The sequence below is a fragment of the Mastigoproctus giganteus genome, chromosome 3 (genome assembly GCF_048544385.1).
Source record: "Mastigoproctus giganteus isolate SK-2022 chromosome 3, ASM4854438v1, whole genome shotgun sequence".
NCBI classification, from domain to species: Eukaryota; Metazoa; Arthropoda; class Arachnida; order Uropygi; family Thelyphonidae; genus Mastigoproctus; species Mastigoproctus giganteus.
This window is the reverse complement of record NC_143577.1, coordinates 254607038-254627051: the sequence shown is the minus strand read 5'-3', so window position 1 is coordinate 254627051 and position 20014 is coordinate 254607038. Positions and strand designations below refer to the sequence as shown.

Genomic DNA, 20014 nt, shown 5'->3' with positions numbered 1-20014 from the left:
AGAATTTTTTTCAGCGTGAATAGCTTGTTAACAGGAGAGACTGCTTCTACAGGGATGGGATACACTTAAATAGAAAGGGTGCAAGAATATTTGCTGATGCTATCGAGGTAGTGTTAGGTGGGTCGGAAAACTGATAGCTTGGGGAGGGGGATTCACAGACTACAAGGTTAAAAGTAACTGCAGGCAGAGGTGAAGGTGATTCTTGCACTTCTATTAGAATAAGCAGTGGCCTGGAGCAAAGGGTGCTGGGGGTTTCAGGGACTGATGGCAGTCATCGTGAAACAGTTGGGTATATAGGATGTGTTAAGGTAACTAAGAATAAGAATAGGTGCATGTATACCAATGCTAGAAGTAAAGGAAATAAATTTGATGAATTTGAAGTGTTGGTGAAGACATCAAAGGCAGATACTGTTGGGATATCAGAGAAGTGGTGTCACACAGATATTAGGAATGCAGAATTGGAATTTGGGGAGTACAACGTGTACAGAAAGGATAGGAAGGGAGGAGGTGTTATGCTGTTGATTAAGAAAAACAAAATCAAAAGAAGTGCATGATATAGATGAACAGTGCACTGTTGAGTCAGTTTGGTGTGACATAAGCACTGCGAAAGCAAAAATAAGACGAGTGTGTTATAGGCCTAATGACTTGATTGAGTACAATGAACAATTGTACAGAGAAATAGAGTGGGCTAGTAAATCAGAATGTCTTATAATGGAGGATTTTAACTTCCCAGATATTGACTGGAACTTGTGGGTTGGTCACATGCACACTAGTAAGACTTTTGTGGATTTATTGGATGATTGTTTTCTGCAGCAGCATGTTCGAGAGGCAACCAGAGAGGGTAATACTCTTGATCTGGTTATCAGCAGTGATCATTCGTGTATTAAGAATTTACAGATAAAGGAACCACTAGGTGGCAGTGATCACAGTGCACTGATGTGGGATTTACTTGTTTGTTTGTTGTTGTTGTTTGGTTTTTATTAGCAACTAAGGCCATATTGCTCCTGGATATGCGGTGGTCATTCCCCAACCTTCCCGCATCCTCTGTATTTGTTGGTGATGGGCTCGAACCCCGGTCTAATCAAGAAGCGTGTGCTACGCACTGCTGCTCCTTCCCACCTGGCTACGGACACGCCTTGGGATTTACTTAAAGATATAATTACCATCAGGGGCAAAGGAAAGGGTTTTTGCTTCCGTAAAGTTGAATACAGTGGTCTCAGACAGTTTTTAAATTCTGTACAGTGGGATCAACTGATGATGTTACCAACAGCAAATTTTAAGTGGGAAGCATTCAAGGAATTAATCGTGGAAGCTACTAAAAGTTTCATACCTATTAAGAAATATTGTTCAAGGTTTAGACCTAAATGGTTATCAAATGAACTAATGAGACTCGTGACAGAGAAGAAAAATGCATGGGGTGCATATAAAACACACAGGGTGACACAGAAGCCTACGGCAGATATAAGCTAGTCTGTAATCAAGTCACAAAGGAGCCATCCAGTTATATTAAAGGAGGCGGCAAAGGAAGTAAGCAAACCCTTAGCCATAATTATGAGAGCATCCTTGGACTCAGGGGAGGTCCCCACGGGCTGCAGATGTGCAAATGTATCCCCAATTCACAAGGGGGATCGAAGGGTGACATTAGAAATTACAGACCAATTAGTTTAACTTCTGTTCCGGGTAAAATAATGGAGTCACTGGTTAAAGATGCATTGCAGGATCATCTAGACAAGACTGCAGCAATAATTCAGACACAGCATGGGTTTGTTAAGGGAAAGTCTTGTCTGACAAATTTGATTGGATATTATGATGTGGTTAGAAAGGAACTGAATGCAAAAAATAATTTTGATATCATATATTTGGATTTCAGGAAAGCTTTTTACACTGTTGCGCATGGAAGACTATTGTACAAATTGGAGCAGAATGGTATTAAGGGTAAGTTGCTACAATGGATAAAAGGATGGTTGAGTGGGAGAAAACAGAGAGCGGTAATCAATGGGTGCTGCTCTTCGTGGACTAATGTTATTAGTGGAGTCCCACAGGGTTCGGTCCACTGCTGTTTTGTATATTTATCAATGATATTGATAAATGCAAAGTACTGTATATGGGTAAAAGCAACCCCAGAAAAACATACGAACTGTGTGGTACTACACTTAAGGTGGTAGAAAATGAAAAAGACCTGGGAGTAATTGTGCAGTCAGATATGAAGTTTTCTGAGCAATGCAGACAGGCTGCTAGGGCAGGTCATGGGGTTTTGTCAATGATATACAGGAATTTCGCTAGCAGGGAAAAGGAGGTGATTGTATTGTCCCTCTGTATAAGGCAATGGTCAGGCCACGTCTTGAGTACTGCGTATAGGTCTGGAGACCTCATTTTAGGAAGGATGTAGATTAGCTTGAGCGTGTACAGAGAAGGGCAACAAGATTGGTAAGGGGAGTGAAGGGCTCCTCTTACCAATAGAGGCTTAAGTTCTGCAAATTGCAGTGGCTGGAGACTAGGCACCTGTGAGGTGATCTGATTGAGGTGAAAAGGCCTTGAATGGGTTGAGCACGCTGAATTCTGATGGGATTCTTCCACTTGTTCAGATTACAAACCTAAAGGGGCATAAATTCAAATTAAAGAAAGACAGATGTAGAATAGATGTACGGAAATTTGCCTTTAGCCAGCGGGTGGTTAACTGCTGGAACAAACTTCCATCTGTCATTGTGGAAGTTGATAGGTTAAATAAATTTAAGGAGGAACTAGACAAACATTTAGAGGGATTTGTTTTGTCATTTTTTTTTTTTTTTTTTTTTTGGCTGATGCTGCATAAGCTCATTCACTTGGTTTCTTGAATCACATACAACTACTATTACTACAACTACCATGTTATACGAGGACTGACTGTACTACAGTTTCAACAGCCCTTTGGCTTAAATAAGTAAAAAATTTTAAACAAATTCTTGCCTTCCTGAACACTGAATCTATTAATAGCACATTCCACACAGATGGTGGTGGGGATTGCTTGAAACTGGACCATTTTTCTTCATGTATCTGCTAACATGTGAGATGGGAATCCAAAAAAAAAAAAAGTAGCTTTGTTATTTGACTTGTACCAATTTTATCACATGATTCTCAGTGCAGAGCATAATGATTATTAGATATAGCTGATATTTGGGCACAAAATACATTTTATTATCTATGGCAGAGGATCACAAGCTTTCCTTTCTAGAATATCAGAAAAGCTTCAGTACATTTCTCATTATCATTTTACTCTTCCGTTTGGCATGGGTTGAGTCCCTATTTAGATATCGTCCTATATTGTTGTCGATCTCTTGAATCTTGCATCATTTGTTGATAACTCTGAAAGCCTGTGTTCTCCTTTAGGAATTGGAGCCATTCTCTTTTGGGTCTTCCTGGTGGTCTCATCTCCAATTCTTCCTGTCAGTACTACATTAGGCAGCCTGTGTTGTTTCATCTGGATCACATGTCCAAACCACTGAAGTTGTTTTTTGTAGATCTGCTCTATTATTCTGCATTCAAAATTTAGATCTCTCCTTACTTGTTCATTGGTTTTGTGTTCTTTCAAAATTTGTTTTATTGATTTTCCTTAGACATCTCATTTCAAATGACATTATTTTTTGCCTTTCTTTCTTATTTATTCTCCAATTCTCTGATCCATAAATTGCTGTGGGTATGATGACAGTTTCATATAGTTTAATTGTTGGACTATTTGGGATTTTATTGCTCTTCCATATGTTTTTGAGTTTGTTCATGTTTGTCCATCCGATGTTCAGTCTGATTAATTTGGTCAATATTACTTAGGTTTCCGGTTATTAGAGAGCCCAGGTATACAAATTTTTGTAAGTACTTGTTCTATTTGTTGATTTTGGATGTTTATGTCTTCTGTTTTTTCCGATTTGCATTACTTTGGTTTTATTTATATTAATTTCATAATTGCTGCTTGCTTTATCGATGTTTGGTAATATTTCTTTTAGTTGTTCTTTGGTTTCTGTTAAAATCACAATATCATCTGCATATTTTATATGGTTTATATTTTTTCCATTTATTATTGTGCCTCTTTTTTCTTCAATTGATTTCATTAGTTCTTCTACGTAGATATTAAATAGATATGGAGATAAAGAGCACCCCTGAATGACTCCTTTCTCTATTTCAAATTTCTCTGTTTTAAGGTTGTTTAATTTTACTATTGCTCTTGTATTTTTGTAGAAATTATTTACAAACATGATTATTTCATGATCAAGTGGGATTTTTTGTAGTTGCTTCATTAAATTTTCTCTGTTTACAGAGTCAAATACCCGCTTGAAATCGATGAAGCACAGATAAAGTGGTTTCTTCTTATTCCAATATTTTTCTGCAATGATGTTTAGTGTGAATATTTGGTCTATTGTTGATCTGCCTTTTCTAAATCCTGCTTGTTCTTCCCCTATTGTTTCTTCATATGTTTTAAGTATCCTATTTTGTAAGATCATTATAAATATTTTATATATATGTTTTAAAAGGGTAATGGGTCTATAATTCTGACAATTTTCTTTTTCTCCTTTTTTATGTATAGGTACTATTATTCCACTTTTCCAGTCTTCTGGTATATCACCTGTAAATAAAATTAGATTAAACAATTGTGCGAGGTGTTTTAACATTGCATCGCCTCTGAATTTCCATAGTTCTGCTTGGATACCATCATTTCCGGGTGCCTTGTCATTCTTCATTTGGCTAATTGCTTTCTGAACTTCTTTTGTTATCGAGGGTGCTTTTATCTCTTATTATCTAAGGCAAGAGTGTTTTTTCCTTCCCCTTTGAACAGGGTTTGGTTATATTCTTTCCATATTTTTTTAATTTCTTGCGTGTTTCCTGTTTTTATTTTTCATCATCAGTGTTTTCGGGGTGTATATTTTAGAGAGTTCCTTTATAACCCGGTAAGTTGTTTTAGAGTTGTGACATTTATTTACCTCTTTGCACTGCTTTGCTTTGTCTTCCAACCATTTCCTTTTAGCAGGTTTACATAGGTTGTCTATTTTGTTTTTTAGGGCTTTATATTTTTCCCCTTTTGTCTTGACTATTTTCTTTGTTTAGGAAGTTTTTCATTTGTCTTTTTTCCATTCATACATCTAAAATTTCTGCTGTAATCCAAGTATTATTTGGTTTTGGTTTTGTTCCCAAGGTTTCTAAGGCTGCATCTTTAGTCATTTGTTTGGTTTTCTCCCATATATTTTCCACAGATAATAAATAGTTTATATCTTTTAATTTTTCTTGTAGTGTTTTCCCATAAATTTCCTTTATTTTATCTTCTTCAAATCGTGATATATTTAATGTTGCTCTATTGTTCTTTGGCTTCGTATTTTTAAATTTCCATTTAATTGTTGCTGCTAGCAGTTCATGGTCGATGTCAAAATCTGTATTTATAAGAGTTTTAACATTTTGAATGGATGATTTCCAGTTATTTATTAAGATGTAGTCGATACAGTTTTTTGTATTTCCATCTGGTGATGTCCATGTATACTTATGTTGATATCTGTGGTAGAAAAGTGTGTTGGTGATGAATAGTTTATTTTCTTTGCAGAAGTTCAAGAGTTCTCCTCGCTCATTTCTATTTCCTATCCCGAACTTTCCTAATACGTCACTGAAATCAGTTGAAAAGCCTCCAACTTTTGTGTTAAAGTCTCCTATTATTATTAAATATCTTTTTTGTTGGTGTTATCTATGGTTTCTTGTACGTTTTAATAGAAGGCAGCTATCTCTGTATCATTATGTGAGGAGTCTGGGGCATATTCCTTTTTCTTTACCTTTTATTCTTAAACTTATCATTCTTGAGCTGTGTGGGTGAATTTCTATTATTGAATTTAATAGATATTTCTTTACTATGAAAGTGACTCCTCTATGTATGTTGTCTTTTCTCCCTGAGTAAAGTATTCTTCCTTCTGTCATATCCAGTGTTCCTTCTTCTGTCCAATGTGTCTCTGACATTCCTACGATATCCCATTTGATCTTTTTCAATTCTTCTTCTACCAATTTTATTTTCCCGGTCTTGTAAAGTGATCTTATGTTTAGCGTTGAGAGATACATTTGAGTTTTGGCTGACCATATAGCTTTCTTCACAGCTGTTCTCCATGGTACAAGAACAGCTGTGTCGGTTACCCCGTACGCGGTAGCATGACTGTTTATCTTACAATGACTGAGATCCATAGGGTTTAAGGCAAATAATGCAGCTAGCTTGCCATTCCTCTGCTGCATAGTCCACAATTTTGATGGGACCAGTATCTTGGAAAAGTGACAGACTTCCAGTGTACATTTTTTTTTTTTTTTATGAAAACCCCAAACGTGAAAGGTATCAAAACCTATAGTACTTAGTACAGTGCATGGGTTGAAGGAGAAGTATGGGGGGGGATGTCGGAAACTTTGCTCTAGAGACTTAACATGGGTTTCACCACTTCAAACCTCCAATAAGCAAAGTGGTGGTATTGCATCGGTTGATGAGCGTCATCTACCATTCTACAAAGGAATAATCATCAAATAAAACTGAAAACATTTGCACAAATATATTAATCCTATGAAACTGAATCTGACAGATACCACTTTTTAATTTTGGAATAAAACTGGATTCATCCATAAGCCTCCATGTGGCACCAATGTTCTCTAAATAATGATACAGTATGCTCTGTTTTAATTTTAATTTATTAATTATGAGAGGTTTACCATTTGTTTGATACACACACCATGTAAAAAAATAAAAAATGGTGTTTTTTTTGTTTGTTTTTGGAAGTAGGGAGGGTGCAAAAATGCTGCTAATCCAACAATTGAAATTCATCTAGCCGATGGGGTGGGTATGAATTACTGTAATATGTCAATAACATATAGAATATTACAGTATATCCATATACCAATAACATATTAAAATTTGTCTCTTTTTAATGATTGCGTGTATTTTTCTGAAAAAAAAAAAATCTGTTTTTCAAAGTCAATTTGCTGATTAATTAACCATTGCAATTCAACAAAAAAACTAATTATTATGTTTATAATAAACTTTAATATTTTATTTAAAAAAAGGAGGAATCTGGCAGATAATTTACAGGTGGTTGGTTAATCCAGAGGTTGAAGAAAGGTGACATTAAACCCACAGCTTCAGTTATAATATTTAGCATCACGCTGCGATTAATGAGTTCAAATAGTGTATATCACAAAAAATAACGTCAGTTTATTTTCTGACTCGGCAGTCTGGATCCGGCACAGTTGGGGAGCAGGGTGGGTTGAACACAGAAGTTCTAGTATTTCCGAAAAGAAATCTGACCAAGTTCAGCACACACTTTTGACCACTTGTAGAAGAACTTTATTGGATACATAAGGCGCAACACCCTTCACGGCTACAAGCCAGGGGTTGTTTCATAGACATGAATCAAATTACTGGATACAGCTTACATCCGTGTATCGTCCCTACCTGTGAATTGTGACAAAAACCGGTATGCTATTTTCGAATTGGAGCAAGTGACAGACTAAGATGCTGGGTAACAGCTAACTCAGCATCGCTTGAAAAGGTACCAAAACGTTTTTTCGAGTAATCGAAAAGGGCACTCGGATCTTTCCATGAGATGCGAACAATGCCAGTTTGCCAGTCGACTTTTAGAGACAAGATACACATGAAGGAAAACTCCTGTTGCAGAAAATTATGTTCTGCCCCATTCAAATTTCACCTGGATTTATAAAAACCTGAGCTACTCAACTCATAACTTGTTTCAAAAAAAGAAAAGCAACACGAATTCCCACTTGCTGAATAATATATTCGAGTAATATATTCAACAATTCTTAATTGTACACAATACTTGTACTCACCAGAGCTTCTAATTTTTCTACGGAGGTTTCCATTGAATAAAAACTTCAAGAAAATTCTTGAGAATATAGAAACGTCAGCAACAGCTTCCTTGACTTAACCGCCACTGACAACAACCAACTTACCGCAGTGTTAAATATAAAAATAAAGATTATCACAAGCTGGATAGCGAGGGCAATGACATCTGGTGACTGGAAATGAAGAACAATCAACATATATGTTAGGTTGAGTGTTCATCACTCAACACCTAGTAACCCAGGAAATGGTGTTCACAATAATTGCCAATAACACTGGTCGGCATCAATTTCCTCCCTTAAATAATTTCGACAGATACTAGCAGGAAATATGTTCAAAAACTCACATATATGCTTAAAAAGTTCTCATCACCCTCAGTTTTCAAATATCGCAGGTATTTTAAAAACTGAGGTAGGTATTGGAATACTGAAAACCAAGACCTATAGTTGGTTTAATGATCTTTTCTATCTATTTTCTCTATTTTATTTTCTAGAAAATTCTGGAGATTTCTAGAGCATTCGGATGCTCTCTACATCAATCGAGAATGTTCTGGAATGGTCACAAATGATTTTGCGCTTGGAAGAAAGGTTTTATATTTCTGGAAGGTTCTAGAACTTTCGAGTTCTCCAGAAACTTTGTAAGCCTTCTCTACTGTATATAAACGAGTGAGTTCTGCACCAAGCAGGCATTTTCGTATTTCAAAAACTGTATGTGTTTTAGACAACGAATAGTGAACAAAGTGAGCAAGTGTTTTAGTGAAACACCTGTTCTTAACAGTAAAACGCACATGAAATATATCGCGTTCTTACAGAAATAAGCCTGATAGCTTTGACCGCATTTGCGGAGAAGTCAGGGCTGTTGTGGTTCTTTGTAGTTTTGTGGCGCAAAAGCTGCTTTGGCTATATTGCGCCTAGTCATGGCTGTATTGGGGGTATACGCCGTACACCTTCTGGATTTTTTTTAGCTGAATAGCGTATACCTTCTGGTTTTTGAAATATTAAACATTCATAGAGTATACCTTCTTCTAATTTTACGACTACTGTACTGGGAGACGTGGTATTAAAATCGCAGCCGAAGCCACTGTCACAACTTGTGAGAAAAGCCTAGGAATTCTATTTGGATGTAAGGTCGAATATCAAAATAAAGTATGAGCTTCAAAGATTTCCTGTAGCGCATGCACAAGGACATTAACAGGTTGGCTTAGAGGTAGCCGTAAATCGATGCCTTTTGCTGTTCTGCTGATAAGGCAGCAACCTAGAGACCACATAAACGATTGTTACTTTTTCATTACCAACATTTCTGGTTTTTCTAGGAAATCTAAGCATAAAGTAGAGTACCCAACATAGAGTCTGTGCGTGTAGCACAGTGGTATCGTCACCGTTCTCCCTACACCGGGGGGAAAAGGCCCGGGTTCGAATCCCGTCGATGACGCGAGGAACTTTAGTGGACTTTTTTCACTCTGTGGCTGAGTTAGTCGGTCTCAGGCATGGATAGCAAGGTTTTTCCAGAACAACAAACAGGCAAATCGACCAGAGAACACTCGCAATTTTACAGAAAATAAATATGGGTAGATGTAATCATTTACAGGAAATCCTAATATCATAATTTGGGAAACTCTGATTCAGGATTGCAGAAGGAGTTCTTCAAACAGGCCTCTGAGGTTGGGTATATTCATATTGTAGTTTTAAATGTTTTCCACCAACCTTATGTAGAAATAAAACACAACGAAAACGAAAACTGAATCTTGATAACTATGTATTCATAATAAATTATATTTGACTGTATTTACAATAAATTATATTTAACTTTACAACTAAAATATACATTAAGATATACTGGGTTAAGAACAATAAAACCATAAAATACATTAAAATATACTAAATTAAAAGCGATAAAACCATAGCTTTCGAAGGCTCCTGCCTTCTTCTTCAGTGGTATTTTTCTTTGTTATGCGGTGCATCTTTAAATACCAGCAGGTTCACGGTACTCATCACATGTTCCGTTCTCTTGTGTTATAGAACCGGGAGTGGGTCATATGGAACCGTTCATCCCTTCTGAGGATAGTAGCCTCGAAGAGGGGATGGATCCGCGTTCCTCTATCTCTATTAATGTTCACTGTGGAACAGATCCGCAAACCCTCGAGCCACTTGCGGTCCCAGAACTTATGCGCCCGATCGGTGATGATAGCATCGTCCAGGGAGATCTGGTGCTGCTTTTCCCAAAAATGCTCGGCCACGGCGGACTTACCATACTCCGCATTTCTTATTGCCTTAGTGTGCTCCCCCAGATGATCTTTGAGACGGCGTTTTGTTTCCCCTACATAACACCCCTCACAATCCGGGCATCTAATACTATATACGACCCCACTTGCATTCTCTTTTTGAATGGGGTCCTTTACTTGTGACACGATTGTGTGCAGCCTCCGCCCCGGAAGCTGCGCGCAACGCGTCTGATAATTTCTTAGTACTCTAGTTATATGCTCAGTTAGACCCGGATAGTAGGGAATGTATGCAGTGGATACTGGCGTAAAAGATTCGCCTCTCCTCTGATTTCCTTTAGCTCAGGCCAGCCATCGTAGGAACAGTGTGGTTGGAATATTAGTTGACAGGGAAAAATCACACTGTAGTACCTCCGAGGATAGGAAGGTAGAGTATGAACGCGTCACGACGGATCTTACAAAATGTGGCTACCCCCAGAAGATTATGGAAAAATGTATTAAAGAAAATCAGAGGAGAGGCGAATCTTTCGCCTCTCCTCTGATTTCCAGAAAATATCGTGATGGAAGAATTAGAGGGTCGTGTATTTACGAATGTACCAGATCCCATCACCTTTTGATGTCACTGGTTGGTTGGTTGGTTTGAATTTTATTGGCGCATTAGCAACTAAGGCTATAATGCGCCAAGACCAGCGATGTCACTGCGTGGATGATGTGTTTGTGGTTATCCCCAAGAGATTCGGGTGACCGGCTCTTAGACCACCTCAACTCTCTGTCGCCTTTCATAAAATTCACCATCGAACTAGAATCGGACAATACCCTACCATACTTAGACACCCTCGTCCGACGTCAGAGCACGCGCTTGAAGACAACTGTCTACCATAAACCAATGTGTGCTGGCCAATTTACCAAATTTCGATCAGCACACGCGCGCAGTCGTCTTCTTGGCACGGCACGGACCTTGTTAACCTAGATCCACTCTAGCTCTGTAGATGAGAAGCGCACCGAGATTGCTAAAGTCAAGGCGGATCTTGCGAGGTGTGACCTACAGACTGAGGTTATTCTGAGGGACTACTCCCTCATTGCGGAAAATGTCCTCCATTTTTAACAAACACTCTTCTGCGCAGACAAATCATAGTAACAAACGGGAATGTGTGCACTACATACCAAGTCGATAAAGGGGTCCCACAAGGCGGTGTATTGTCCGCCACATTCTTTGCCATAGCACTAAAACTCTTCTAAGCTCAAAACAGGAAGAAATTCATCACATACGCAGACGATATGAAATTTTTTATTACCTCAGAAGACCAGAAATCTGCCAACTACTGCAACCAAGTGGCTAACACCAAAATAAAATAACTATAAAAATACCTCGACCCTATCGGGCTACACCTAAATGAAAACAAGACTGCACAAATGACTTTCTGAAAAAAAATAAATCCGAACAAAATAACAATATACGTGAACGACATCCTTATCCAAAAGGTTCAGTCACACGTTGATCTTGGACTGAAGTGGGACGAAGGACTGAACTTCCTTCCGCACTATACTTACATCCGTAGGGAAACATACGCGACGCTCTGGACAACCAGACAAGAGCTCACCTGTATTAGAAAACCCCAATTTAATGATTCCGTGTATTAATAGATGTGTTATCCCTGTTCCTCTGTACCTATGTTTTTTTTTTTTTTTGCTGGCTCTTGGGTGTGGGCACCCCAGGAGCGGGACTGCTGGCACCCACCAGTCTTGCACCCTTACTGGTAGGTGCGGGATTTAGGTGCAATATGCACGGCCAGAGTTAATAGATCCAGGCATAGCTCCTCGTGCCAGGGATGGGCACCAGGTGGTAATTGCCCAATGGACTATCACCTGGTGGCAGAGTAGCCCGTTTCACTTACACACACATAACACATTACACACACGTGTACACACACTTACACTAACAGGCCATTATGAGAACATGATATTATATGATAAATTGGTGGAGATGGATGTATGTCCGGGTGCCACCCTTCGACAGTTAAATACATACATACATACATACATGTTCCTCTGTACGCGTCAGAAATCTGGTCTTCAGCTCCTGAAAGTGCTATCAAGGCTTTTCTAGGAATAGAATGCTGGCTCTTAAGATGGTTAAATAGAATTACAGATAAGTCTGTTACCATCTCAATAGCTATACTATACTCCAATTTAGAAGTCACCCCGTGAAAACAAACGATCACTACAAATAATATAATGACACTTGATCAGATCTTAACGGGATGGCTGGATTCACCGAAAGCCCGAGAGTGGATAGTAACACCCGGAGAAAAACAAAGACGAGTTACAGGTAAGCAACTCGCACCCATCACATGTTCGGCCACAAACCTCCATACCTCCATAGTGTACTACCTGGACGTTCCACGATCACCAACCTCTTGGACACACTGTTCAGAATTGAAAGTACATTAAGCAACAAAGAGCAATTGGATATTGTGTTCCTCGACATTAAGGCGGCCTTTGACAATCTGTCCACCCATGCATTATGTACCATACTGTGCAACTACTTCAAAATCTCTGGCAACATCCTAGTTCTCCTTAGGAAACTCCTTCGGTCCAGGACCCTATGGATCAGAAATCAAAACCATTATCACCACATTCTCTGCTCCAGAGGGCTACCCCAAGGGGGCGTTCTCTCTGCCGCCCTCTTCGCCGCATCTTTAGAACCCTTCCTATCAAACCGTACTAATTTTACCACCTACGCAGATGATATTAAGTTCTTCATCATCACAAAATGCCCCTAGTCTCTCCAGTCTATTACTGTGAGCTCCAACCGACAGCTACATGAACTGGAAAATTATCTTCATGCCTAAGCTCTCCATTAATAAAGAGAAAACTGCACAACTCTCTATCACCAAGAAGAAAAATACCAACGATGTGAACATCATTATAGTGAACTCTCCAGTTAAAAAAGTTACCCAACATAAATATTTGGGTATCATCTGGGACAAAGACCTCACCTTCTTGCCTCACTTTAATGCCACTCGAACGAAAACATATTCGGCTTTATGGGCAGTAAAACAAGAGATCTCCAACTTCCATAACCCGAACCTTATCATCAAATACATTCTTCGTTGCATTTTCCCAATTCCATTTTATGCCTCGACTATATGGTCCTCAGCACCCTCATCATACCAAGCCAGGTTCCTCTCCCTGGAATTCTGGATCTTGAAATGGCTAAATAGGGTTGCCAGGCTAACACCTACAATCTCAAAATCTGTTCTGGTCACTAATCTTAATACGTTTCCTTGGAGGTATCTCATCATCTCTAGGAACCTTCTTACCCTCTCTCAGCTTCTATCCGGAAAACTGAGGTCACCCGATATATGGCATATCATCGCCAGACCGTCCGACAGGGGAAGATGCCAGTCCAACACCTCCCCATACAGATCGAAGCTGCGTAACATGTCTTCCTTGGACAACATGTTTCCACATAACTCCTTCCAAATATTTAATAGATTAGCCATAGACGTTGAGAAACTTTGCAACAGAGCTTCCATTCTTGCAGACAGAGCTTCCATTCTTGCAGACATGTATGCCTTAGTCATGCTCTAGGTGGACTCTATCTGATGCCGCACTATCCACGCTCCGATGTATCCGTATGCACTTTTATCTGTTATAACTTTATGTTTTTGTATCTTCACCAGTGGCTGTTTAAGGCCGTTTATTGTATCTGGCTCTGTATACAATGTATTTGTCTGTATTTTATGTTTTATCTCTGTATGTAACTCATGTCCTCCAGCTGCATAGCTGTAAAGGGACATTTCTTCGGAAATAAATTGATATTAATAATAATAATAACAGTAACTCAAACCCGCATTTACGCAGTTGGATATTCTGGGAAGATTCTTTCCAGCAAACACTCTAAAGCTCTTTAACACCCTAAATATCAACCCTGAAAAACTCTGCACAAGCAAATCATACAGAAAAGAAGTTCTCGAAAACTGCTACTCTGTATTATTTTGTATTCTGTATACTGTTCTGCTGCGAATATCTGTGCTAATGTAAATATGGTGATGTTATGCTTTAAATGCAGCAGTATAAAATTTTAATCGTTTATTTATTAAGTAAATCTTTAGCAGATTACAAGTTATTAATGTATCGCGTAATTTTATAATAAGTATTAAATGTGTTGTATAATTTAGTAAGGAGTACAAAATATATATCTACACCTCCTAGTCAATGGCTGTAACCGAGTGTCTAAAAAAATCAAATTATTATTTTAGGGTTGCCTGTAATTGAATACATTAACCCGTATTTGTGTCTCTAAATTGCGTGTGTTCGATGGTCGATTTGCCTGTTTTGCTGGACGAAAATACCCCAGTTTCTGAGAAAAACCTTTCTGTCTACGCCTGAGACCGACTAACTCAGCCGCGTAATGAAAAAACCCCATTAAAGTTCCTCGAGTCATCGACGGGATTCGATGACGCGAGTAACTTTAATGTCTCTGATGTCCCAACACCTGGCCTACAAGACCGGTCTCAGTATGTAGTGTGATTTCTCGCTCCGTAAAAGTTAGCATTAGTAGAGGCATATGATGCAAGAAAGCAAACTTATGCAGCATCAGCAAAAAAAAAAAAAAAAACCTCCCGTTTCACCCCTCCGTTCGTTTCATTATCAGTTGGTCCCACTGTATAGAATTTAAATACTGTCTCAGACCATCGTAGTCGCCTTTACATTTATTTAGGCTATGGAAGTCTGTTCCACCAACAAAATACCCTCTGGCTAAAGGCAAATTTCCGCACATCCATCCTACATCTGTCTTTCCTCAATTTGAATTTATGCCCTCTCAGGTGATTATTCTGAGCAAGAAGAAGAATCCCATCGGCATTGAGCATGTTCAAACCATTCAAGGCTTTATACACCTCTATCAGAACACCTCACCGGTGCCTAGTCTCCAGACATTGTAATTTGTAAAACTTAAGCCTTTCTTCGTAAGAGCAACCCTTTGTTCCATTCACTAATCTTGTTGCCCTTCTCTGTACTCGTTCCAGCAGCTCTACATCCTTCTTGAATTGAGGCCTCTTTTTTTATGTTTATCTTCAACAATTTCTCCTCCTCTCAGTTATTACAAAATCATCTAGCTCACTGCCAGAGTTTACTTCACCTCTGGCATTCCTCTTCCTGTATATAAGGCGCCACCGTAGCCAGGTGGGCAAGAGCGACAGTGCGTAGCACACGCTTCTTGATTAAACCGGGGATTCCAGCCCGTGTCCACCAAATACGAAGGATGCGGAAAGGTCAGGGAATGACCACCGCATATCCAAAGGGCAATATGGCCTTAGTTGCTAATGCTCCTAAAAACCAAATAACAGCAACTTCCTGAATAACTCCTCATGCGTGAATGTAGATGCAAAATACTCGTTTAGCTTGTTAGCCACCTGAGCAGGATCCACAACTGTTGAACCATCAATATCTTGTGGACCAATCTGATTCATCCTTTTGCTTCTAGAGTTTACATAGGTAAAGAACTCTTTTCTGTTTTTCTTTGCATCCTTTGCCAAAGATTTCTCATAATCTGCCTTTGCCTGCCTAATCTCCTTTGTGACTTAGTTACAGACCAGCTTATATCTATCATAGGCTTTCATGTCAGCCATTAATTTGTATGTATCCCATGCATTTTTCTTATCTGCCAGATTAGTTCACCTGACATCCATTTAGACCTAAACCTTGAACAATATTTCTTAGTTGGTATATAAAGCCTAGTAGCTTCCAAGATAAATTCTTTGAATGGTTCCCATTTTGAATTTTCTGTTGGTAACATTATCAGTTGGTCCCACTGTATAGAATTTAAATACTGTCTCAGACCATCGTAGTCGCCTTTACGAAAGCAAAAACCCTTCCCTTTACCCCTGATGGGAGTTACCTCTTTGAGTAAATCCCACTTCAGCACAATGTCATCACTGCCACCTTTATCTGCAGATTCTTAATCTGCAGATAAAGGTTCCTTTATCTGCAGATTCTTAATGCATGAAGAATCACTACTGATAATTAGATCAAGAGTATTACTCCCTCTAGTTTAGAGGGAGTCTTAGAGGGCTCACATCTGGTGTGTATGGGCTTAGCATATCCAGGGCCTTCAGTTGGATGTCATCATTCTTCTTTTTCTTGGTGATTCCCTTCTACTTCTCTCTCTTGGAGTAATTCAGAAATTTTTTTTTTTTTGCTGGTGCAGCATAAGCCTCAGGCTTCCTTGCACCAGGCTACTAATACTAAGTGTTAGTATAGGGTTGTGTTAATACTAAGTTGCCTCCCAAACATGCTGATGTAGAAAACAATCATCCAATAAATCCACAAAAGCCTTGCTAGTGTGTAAGTGACCAATCCACAAATTAATTTAATTAGCAAAATTGCATTTTGAATTGACTGAAATGTGGCATGCATAATTAATTCTAATTAGTGCCGCCCTCTGAGCGTTAATTGCGAACCGTCAATTTGAGATAACTTGTGAGCGTGGTAGTGCTGCAAACTAACAAAAACAAAGCTGTTCCTCAACTTAATACCAGCCCAATTCTGGGTATGCTCTCTCTTTTATCCCTACTGCCCTTATAAGTCAACCATAAAATTGACCACCAAGTGAATCGTCCACCACAGAAACACTAGCCATTAACGTAAGAGAAGGGGAGGCCTCTAAGTCAGTGTCAGCCTATATAAAAAAAAAAGAACAAGATGGTAGTGTCAAAAATGGTACGAGAAACAAGAAGCCTAAATGAAAACAATGAGACTCAGGACAAACCGGGCATTATTCGTGTCACAAAAAATAACACCAACAAGCAGCAGGGAGTTCCCCTGGACCCTGTCCTTGAAAAGAAGCTAAAATTAAAAACAGCCCTGGAGGACTTACTCAAGGACGAGTCAAACAGGGTCAAAACCGGGGGGACAGATCGTTACCTTTTGGACGATGCTGAAACGGTGTTCCTACAAACTCACCTTATGCACAAGCGCTGGGGAACACACAAAATAGTGAACCAGTAGCCCCCAAGCAAGAAAGAAAACATTACTACCAACACCTAATTTGGTAATTGTAAGACCAACAAGAGTTTAGAAACAAACAAGTGAGGAGATTAAATCGAAAATAATGGAAAACCTAAAAGAGGACCTTAGAACCACCAGGATAAACGCAATTAGAAAGACCCGAAATCCGGGTGTCATGACCGAAATTAAAACGAAAGAGGGAATGCAGCATATAATCGGTAATCCCAAAATGACCACACTGGGTGTACTTGCTGAGCGCCCAAAAAAGAAAGGGCCATCACTCATCATCTTTGATGTTGATAAAGACCGGACACCAGAGAAACTAATAGAAGAAGTGTACAGAAGAAATCTGCAAAGCGACCTACCAGATCAGGAAGGACAGAACCTTATATTTCCAAAGTACATGAGCAAAACAAGAAGCAATGGCAGCCTGAATTGGATCGTTGAACTGGCCCCGGAAGCCTGGCAGATACTGCGGGTGCAGAACAGGATCTACACAGAGTGGGGAAGCCACCGCTTCAGAGAACATGTGGCCGTTCCAAAATGTTTTAAATGTTGTAAGTTCCGCCCCACTTCCCATACGTGTACACAGACCACATCGACCTGCAGCCACTGCTCTGAGAAAGGTTATGAATTTAGTAGCTGCCTCAACAAGACGAACGAACCTGTGTGTGGCAACTCTCTCCGGTTGGATCACGCACACTCTATTCGAGATGCCAAGTGTCCTACCAACTTAAAGGCCAAAAGCACATATCAACTTCTAATCAATTATGGGAACAAGGCTTAAACAATACGACTATGGAGTGCTCAGAGTACACAAGCTAAATGCACAGAGAGCCAGAGCAGGTCCGCATGTAATCCTGCTTCAAGAACCATATACACATATGAAACAGGTAAGGGGGGACCCCATAGCCTACAAAGTGATCCACACTGATACACCCTTGGCAGCTGTTGTTATCCGCAATCCAGAGATAACTGCGACCCGTATTCCACAATTATGTACTAGCTGGGCAGCGTGCGCCCATATTGTCACCTCTATCGGCAATCTCTACGTGATCGCATTCTACCGCAGGCCAGGGGTGGACATTCAACAATCTATAAGATACCTCCAGGCTGTCCAAGACATGCTTTCAGGACAAATGGTAACAGTGGGAGTGGATGTTAACTGCCGCTCGCCAGCCTGGCACAGCACAACCCAAGACCGGCAAGGCATCTCAAATGGCCAGCAACTGGAAGACTATTTGTCAAACTCTGCCTACACAGTGCAGCACCAACCCTTCAAGCTCCCAACTTTCTGCAATACGCTATGAGAAGCTACAATCGACATCACACTAACTACAAGGAACATAGCAGAGCACGTCTCAAACTAGGAAGTCCAAAGCGCCTGGACCACATCTGATCATCGCACCATAACATACCAAATTGACAGAACAATGACGAGGAGACTTACCATCAGGCTGAAGATGAACAGATTTTCTACAGAAAAAGCAAATTGGCAGATGTTTCAGGAGCAAATTATAGCTAAAACAAATTAACTGAGGGATGAAAATCCTGACTGGCAAGGAAATCCAGACAACCTACAAAGAAAAATAACGCAAATAATCACAATAGCGGCAGAGGCAGCAATGAGAAGAAAGACCCCGGCGTAGGGTGCAAAGCCCTGGTGGACTCCGGAGCTCCAAAGGCTGAGGAAAGAAGTCCAAGCAAAAGGAAAGAGTTCCAACAGGCCCGTAGATCATGGCCGGCCGTGGAGGCGGAGTGTCTGCGCCAGCGCTATAGGTAAGCCAGGAACAGATACACTGACAGAAAAAAAAAAAAAAAAAAAAAAAAACAAGAGAGCATCTTGGGAATGGCTAATCTCCACGACTGGGAACACAAACCCCTGGGGACTGGTTTATAAAATAGCCACAAACAAATTCCCCAGGGGAGAGGTTCGAACGGCAACTAAGACACCACAAGGTACTATAACAACAATCTGTGAGGACTCAACATTTAACATATTGAATACTATTCTACGGGAAACGATGTCAGGCAAACGATGCATATACTACGCAGAGGATGGAACAATAATTTACAATGGACGAACTTCAAGCTGCAACTGCGCAAATGAGAAAAAAATGTCCTGGCCCAGATTTGCTGGAACCAGAGATTATCAAGAAAGTGGTAGGAATAGCTCCAAACCTCCTACTCCAACTATTCAACTGCTGCTTCATGGCAAAATTTCCAACTAGCTGGAAAACTGCAAACTTGACGCTGATTATAAAAAATCCAACCAAGGAACCAGATATGCCATACTCCTATAGGCCAATTGCTCTGCTCTCCACGGTGAGCAAACTATTCGCGAGACTCCTGCACATGAGAATTACTAGTCACTATAACTCAGCAAAACTCGCCTCTAGCAGACAATATGGTTTCAAACCAGGCTCGTTAACAGTACATGCACTCCAAAACCTTATCCAGGCAGCAAAACAGTGTTCCAAGCCTGGAGCTTTCATTTGACTTTGCCAGGCCGTTCGGCCCTCTTTGGTGGCCGAGCGTCCTCGGCAGACCTAACGATGAATCTGTACAACACCATAAGATCATACCTACACGACAGAAAAGTGAAAGTTATAACACCGTATCAGAAAATAACTAGACCCGTCCACTGAGGCTGTCCACAGGGTTCAATGCTGAGGCCGCTCCTGCGGAATGTAGTTCTAGATGATTTCCTTTCAATGGACCTGGGAGAGTTGAACAGTCAAGCGCTTGCAGATGACCTCATCCTCACTGTGGAGGCGAACTCAAGGGCCGGCTTGGAAATTCAGGCAAACAGGGTACTGGAAAAGCTACTGGAATGGACGAAGCTGAACTCATTGACAATTTCGCCCACAAAGACGGGCTCAATTGTATTAAAAGGGACACTAGACACTCGTCGGCTGCCACAGATTAAAATTGAGGGTGCAACC

At 39.9% G+C, this 20014-nt stretch overlaps 1 protein-coding gene across 1 annotated transcript in view; it reads right to left on the bottom strand.

The window, feature by feature from the left end:
* LOC150089069 (SKA complex subunit 2) overlaps window positions 1-7881 on the bottom strand; it is a 58241-nt gene extending 50360 nt beyond the window's left edge. The window contains exon 1 of the mRNA XM_090371036.1: window positions 7825-7881. Coding sequence (XP_090227162.1) covers window positions 7825-7857 — 33 coding nt within the window. The 5' untranslated portion in view covers window positions 7858-7881. The remainder of the gene's footprint in view (window positions 1-7824) is intronic.
* Between the last annotated feature and the right edge of the window lie 12133 nt (window positions 7882-20014).